This window comes from Herpailurus yagouaroundi, unplaced genomic scaffold, assembly GCF_014898765.1.
Source record: "Herpailurus yagouaroundi ecotype Mexico unplaced genomic scaffold, PumYag 215, whole genome shotgun sequence".
NCBI classification, from domain to species: Eukaryota; Metazoa; Chordata; class Mammalia; order Carnivora; family Felidae; genus Herpailurus; species Herpailurus yagouaroundi.
In genome coordinates, this window is record NW_024412446.1 from 4,645,148 (window position 1) to 4,651,057 (window position 5,910).

The window sequence follows — 5,910 nt, forward strand, 5'->3', positions numbered from 1 at the left end:
TTTTTGGATACCAGTTCTTTGTTAGTTATATGTTTTGAAAATATTTGCTTTCACTCTGCAACTTGCTTTTTCCCTGTTGTCTTTTTTTTTTTTTAATGCAGTTGTTTATTTGTTTAGAGCACAAGCAGGGAGAGGGCAGAGAGAGAGGGAGAGAAAGAATCTCAAGCAGTCTCCACGCTGTCAGCACAGAGCCCGATGCGAGGCTTGATCCCACGAACCACAAGATCATGACGTGAGCCGAAGTCAAGAGTCGGATGCTCAACCGACTGAGCCACCCAGGTGCCCCCGGGAATGGATTTTTGATATATTTTAGTTGGTAGCTTCCAGATCCCCAGAGTCAAATAAGGGGACAAAGCCATGTGGTCAAAACAAAACAAAACAAAACAAAACAAAAAGCCCCATAGTTGAAGACAGATTGTATTTTGAGAGAGATACGAATCAAGTGTTTGGCAAAAGGGCCAGGATGCTCTGGCTTGGCAGAGAGGGGGGCTTCTTGGGGCAGGAGACACCCTTGTTGGCCCTTGAGAGGTGAGAATTCATTTGGAGGGGATCCTAGGGAAAGGGACCGGCAGACACAGAAGTGCAGAGGTGAGACAGCGTGGAACGTGTATGGGGAACTTTAAGTCACCCAGTCTGTCTCCTGAGTGGATGTATTAAGGAGGAAGTTATCAGCTTCAAGTAACACGATACTGATCTACAAGTGGCTGAAACAATTAGGTCAGTTTATCTCGTACTGAACCAAAAGTCTGCAGGTGGATGGTTTCAGGGAACAACGTCATCAAGGTATTCTTCATGCTTTTTTTTTTAAGTGTTGGTTTTGCCTTGACAGTTTTTCTTCCAAAACGTTTATTTATTTTGAGAGAGGGGGGAAGGGGCACAGAGAGAGGGAGAGAGAGAATCCCAAGCAGGCCCGGTGCAGAACCCGACAAGGGGCTGGATCCCACAAACCATGGCATGAGATCATGCCTTGAGCTGAGATCAAGCCAGATGCTTAACTGACTGAGCCACCCAGGCGCCTCTGTTCTTCATGCTCTGTTGTCAGCATTACTTGTCCCGCAGAGGTGGCTGTTGCTCTTAGTTCCTCCTCCCGGCTACCAGAGCCTCAGGAAGAAAGGGGAGGCGGCTGCTTCTCTTTCCTGATACACCCCCAAACAGAATCACACCCTTCTTAATCCGCAGCAAAGGGAAATGGATTAACTTAACCGGTTCGCCTTCCCTGGAGACATTGCCACCTGCCTACAACCAGGGATCTATTGGGAGAGGCAGCACTGTGGGTGTTGGGTGCCAGAGAGGGTGCCTGGTGGTGTGCAGAGAGAGAAAGAGCTAGAACATTAAGGTGAGGCCCCACCACAGGGCAGGGATTTGGAGATTTAGTCAGCCCTGGGGCTGCTGGCAAGGACAGGTAGGGTGTGTATAAAGGACTGGGCAGGGGTTAGGTTGATAGGCCGCTGGAAAATGGGGGGGGGGGGGGGGGGTACTGCAAGAGCCCAGGTGAGAGATAATGCAGGTAAGGTTGTAGAATTTTGTGTGTTTTTAAAATTTTGCAAGTTACCACACAGTAGTGAGTCATGAAATGAATATTGATTTAGTGGTTCCAACTAACCTAGATTTTTTATTTTTATTTTATTTTTTAATGTTTGTTTTTGAGAGAGAGAGAGAGAGTGAGCAGGGGAGAGGCAGAGAGGGAGACACAGAATCTGAGGAAGGCTCCAGGCTCTGAGCTGTCAACACAGAACCCGACGCGGGGCTCGAACTCACGAACTGCGAGATCACGACCTGAGCCTAGGTCGGATGCCTAACCGACTGAGCCACCAGGCGCCCCAACCTAGCTTAAAAAACAAAAGCAAAAACAAAACCAAAAAACTTCTTACCTCCCCAGGATCCTGCATGCCCGTAGTCTCTTTAACTTGACTTTGTCCTGTTTCCTTTTAAATCTCTCTAAACATTGTCTCTTAGTCTTTTGGGGAATCTGAATTATCTGCTCACCCCCAATACTGGTGCTCCCAGAGTTTTCTCTTTGACTTGGTGTGATTTTCTCACACTACCCTCTCCCCAGCTCATCCCTTGCACTTTCATGGGATAAAGTACCATCTCTCTACACTGACAACCTCCAAATCTATACCCCAGCACAGTCCTCTCCCTTAGCATCAGACTTAGCATCTATCTACTGGGCATCTCCACCTGGTGTCCTGTAGACTTTTTGTTTTTATCATTTATTTTGAGAGAGGCAGCGATAGCATGAGTGGGGGAGGGGCAGAGAGAGAGGGAGAGACAGAATCCCAAGCAGGCTCTGTGCTGTCATCATGGAACTTGTTGCAGAGCCTGATGCGGGGCTTGATCTCATGAACCGTGAGATTATAACCTGAGCTGCAATCAAGAGTCAGACGCTCAACCGACTGAGTCATTCAGGTGCTCCCACACAAGTATTTTTTTTTTAACGAAGCTTTTGTGTCACACCAGACGCCTATGTGTCCTACGTCCTGGTCAAAAAGGTTTTAAAAGGTCAAAAGGTTTTAAAAACATTGAAACCAGGTAACAGGCTAGATGGAAGGAGTGGGAGGAGCCAGGGATATCTGCAATACAAACGGGGAAGTTAGGAGGAGCTGGTTTGGGGGGTGGGGGAGTAACAACTTTTGTTTTGAACACCCGGAGTCTGGTTTACAGTAAATCATGCAGCGTAGTTGCCCCTTTACCTTCCACTTCCAGGTTCTGGTCCAAGTAATATTGAACGAATGCTCTGAGGAATGAGGGAGTTTCCCTTCAAGGTCATTAATAATTAGCTCCCAGGAAGAGGTAATCCTTTAAAAGGGGAACTAACATTTACTGAACCCTTACTATGTGCTGGGCTCTCTGCATCCATTGTTTTTTTACATTTCAATTTTTTTTTTAACAGGAGTGAGTTGTGTACAGGGGGGTTAAATGCTTGATAGACAAGCAAAAAAACTGCCCTAGAACCAACTTATTCATCATCATCTTCTTCTTCTTCATCTTCCTCCTCGTCCTTGTCCTCCTCCTCTTCCTTCTTTTTCTTGCGTTTCTCAGCCTTGACGACTCCGTTTTTTGCCACATCAGGCTTTCCTTTAGCTCGGTCTGCAGCAATATGCTTTTCACATTCTTCCTTCAGCCTCGGAGTCCTCTTTTCATAAGGCTGCTGGTCATCTGCAGCGGTGGTGTTGTTCCACATCTCGCCCAGTTTCTTTGCAACATCACCAATGGATAGGCCAGGATGTTCTCCTTTGATATCCGCCCCTTTAGGGGGGGATAGAAGTTTTCATTTCTCTTTCATAAAGGCCTTGTCTGTCTTTGCCCTGTCTTCAAACTTTCCTCGCTCTTGCACCTCTTAGAAAACCCGGAGAAGTCGACTGAAGCATCTGGGTGCTTCTTCTCGTGCTCCTCTCAGCAAGTTTGCATAAAGAGTGCATATGATGACATTTTGCCTCTCGGCTTCTTAGGATCCCTTTGGCCCGTGTTTATTTTCCTCAGCGAGGCACAGAGTCGCCCAGTGCCCGTGTGCCTCTCACTTGCCCCGGTGCTGTGTCTGTGGAGCCCGATGTACTGCAATGGCTGTCCAGCTGTTGGTTTTTTTTTTTAACGTTTATTTATTTTTTGAGAGAGACCGAGAGTGTGAGCGGGGCAAGGGCAGAGAGAGAGGGAGACAGGGGACCCGATTGCCGGTGAACATCATCATCTCTGAAAGCATCAATCACCAGGGTTCCCGATGGCTTCAGGTGTTAATTTCCTAGGGCTACTGTAACAGACTACCACAAACCACGTGGCTTAGAGCAACAGAAATGTATTCTGTCCTGGTTCTGGAGGCTAGAAGACTGAAATCACAGTGTAAGCAGGGCTGGTTCCTTCCTTTTTTTTTTTTTTTTTTAACGTTTTATTTTATTTTTATTTATTTTGAGAGAGACAGTGTGAGTGGGGGAAGGGCAGAGGGAGGGGTAGAGGGAGGGAGAATGAATCCCAAGCAGGTTCCACACGGTCAGTGCACAGAGCCCGATGCAGGGCTTGAACCCGTGAAAATGTGAGATCATGACCTGAGCCGAAATCAAGAGTCAGATGCTTAACCAAGGAGCCACCCAGGCGCCCCTGGGCTGGTTCCTTCTGAAGGTGAATCTGTTCCCTCTCTCCTACTTGGTGATGACCCACTGGTGATCCTTGGCTTATACATGTACCACTCCCACCTCTGCCTCCATTTTCACACGGCATTCATTTGGTCATTCTTTTAAGGGCACAGTCATACTGTCATACTGAATAAGTCACCTGCCCCCACTCCAGAATGACCTCATTTTAGCTAATTACATTTGCAGTGACCCGATTTCCAAATAAGGTCACATTCTGAGGTACTGAGGGCTACAACTTCCACATGTCTCATTTCATTTCACTTCACTATTTCATTTCATTTTATATACAGAGAGAGAGCATGAGCAGGGGAGAGAGGCAGAGGGAGGGAGAAAGAATCCCAAGCAGGCTCCATGCTCAGTGTGAAGCCCAGTACGGGGCTCAATCCCACTACCCTGGGATCATGACCTAAGCCAAAATCGAATCTAACACTTGGGGCGCCTGGGTGGCTTAGTCTGTTACATGTCTGACTTTGGTTCAGGTCATGATCTCACGGTTCATGAGGTCCAGCTCCCCATCGGGTTCCCTGCTGTCAGTGCGGAGCCTGCTTCCGATCCCGTCCCCTTCCCCTCCCCCCCCCCCCCGCCCGCCCCAACCTCTTTCAAAATAAGTAAATAAACTTAAAAAGAAAGTCACTCAACGGAGCCACCCAGGCGCCCCAACATATCTTTATTGAAGGATGCAATTCAACCCATAACACCTCATTAAGCAGAATAAGCCAGGAGCAAAAAGGAAATTATTTGATTTGGAGGATTTTGCACAAAAAGTTGAGATTATTTCTTTTTTACAGTCCTAAATTCTCCAGGAATTGGTAAGATTCCTAGAATTCTCCTGAGCATTTCTTATGAATACTTAGAAGTCCCTACATTTCCACTACTTCCTGGACAATATCTACAAAGACATTACCACCTCATGAAAACACAAACCCACCCCCTTTCCCTTCAAAACCCACCTCCCTCCTGACTTCTGTGTTTTTCACAAAACTCGCTAAAATCTCCCCATATTCCAGACAGAACCCTTTCCTTTCCATTCTCCTTACCCCTTCCAGGTTCAGTTCCTGATGGCTGCCTGCCCCTTGGGAAGAGACACTCCCTCCCTCTTCCACCTCCAACCCAGTCTGGCACTTTTATATATGGCCAATTTTCTAGAAACACCATCTCCCGTCTGACCCTACAAAAGCCTCAGTAGCTTCGGGCTACCTAATGAAGCTATTTAACTGCTCCATTCCGCATTCAAGGCCCAACCAAATTTTGTGCCAGCTTCATGTGCCACCCCACCCCCATCCCTGCCAAATGGAACGCTGCTCCGACCTCCTCCTACCTCGCCCTTCCTTGACCTCCTGCTTCTCCCAGTTGCCCCTTTCTGCCTAGAGGTAGGGCTATTTGTGTCCCTGTCTCTGCTCCCCACCAGGCTCCGCTCCTTGAGCCCCAGGCAAGGCCCCCACAAGGCCGTATCAGTTCATGTGCCTGGAATAAACCCAGGGAGTCTCCCTGAAGGAGGGACCTTGCCAACTACAAACTAGAAGTGGCCTAGGCGTTTTCATCCCAGAGATTGGGCTCAGCGGCTGTCAGGGGCCGGCCGGGCCGAGAACGTCTCCCGGACTCAGTGGAAGGAAAGTGCGGGCCGCCCAGGGGCTGGGGATCTGGAGACACCGCTTCGGCCGCAGCGCGCCCGGCGTCCGCAGCCCACAGGCAACTCACCCGCTCCTCAGGCCGGACTTACCTCCCGCCGGTGCCGGAACGCCACGCCGGCCGGAACCTTTCCGCCGAGAGGCCGGGCACTTTG

At 48.7% G+C, this 5,910-nt stretch overlaps 1 protein-coding gene across 1 annotated transcript; it reads right to left on the reverse strand.

Moving 5' to 3' along the window:
- Window positions 1–2,869: 2,869 nt before the first annotated feature.
- LOC121017158 (high mobility group protein B1-like) lies at window positions 2,870–3,330 on the reverse strand. The gene has a single exon (XM_040455273.1). It carries the CDS (start codon window positions 3,182–3,184, stop codon window positions 2,960–2,962), a length of 225 nt encoding a protein of 74 aa, XP_040311207.1. The 5' UTR covers window positions 3,185–3,330; the 3' UTR covers window positions 2,870–2,959.
- Window positions 3,331–5,910: the final 2,580 nt, after the last annotated feature.

Excerpts from the sequence above, each read along its gene's own strand:
- LOC121017158 (XM_040455273.1), bottom strand. The coding sequence starts at position 3,184 with ATGTGGAACAACACCACCGCTGCAGATGACCAGCAGCCTTATGAAAAG.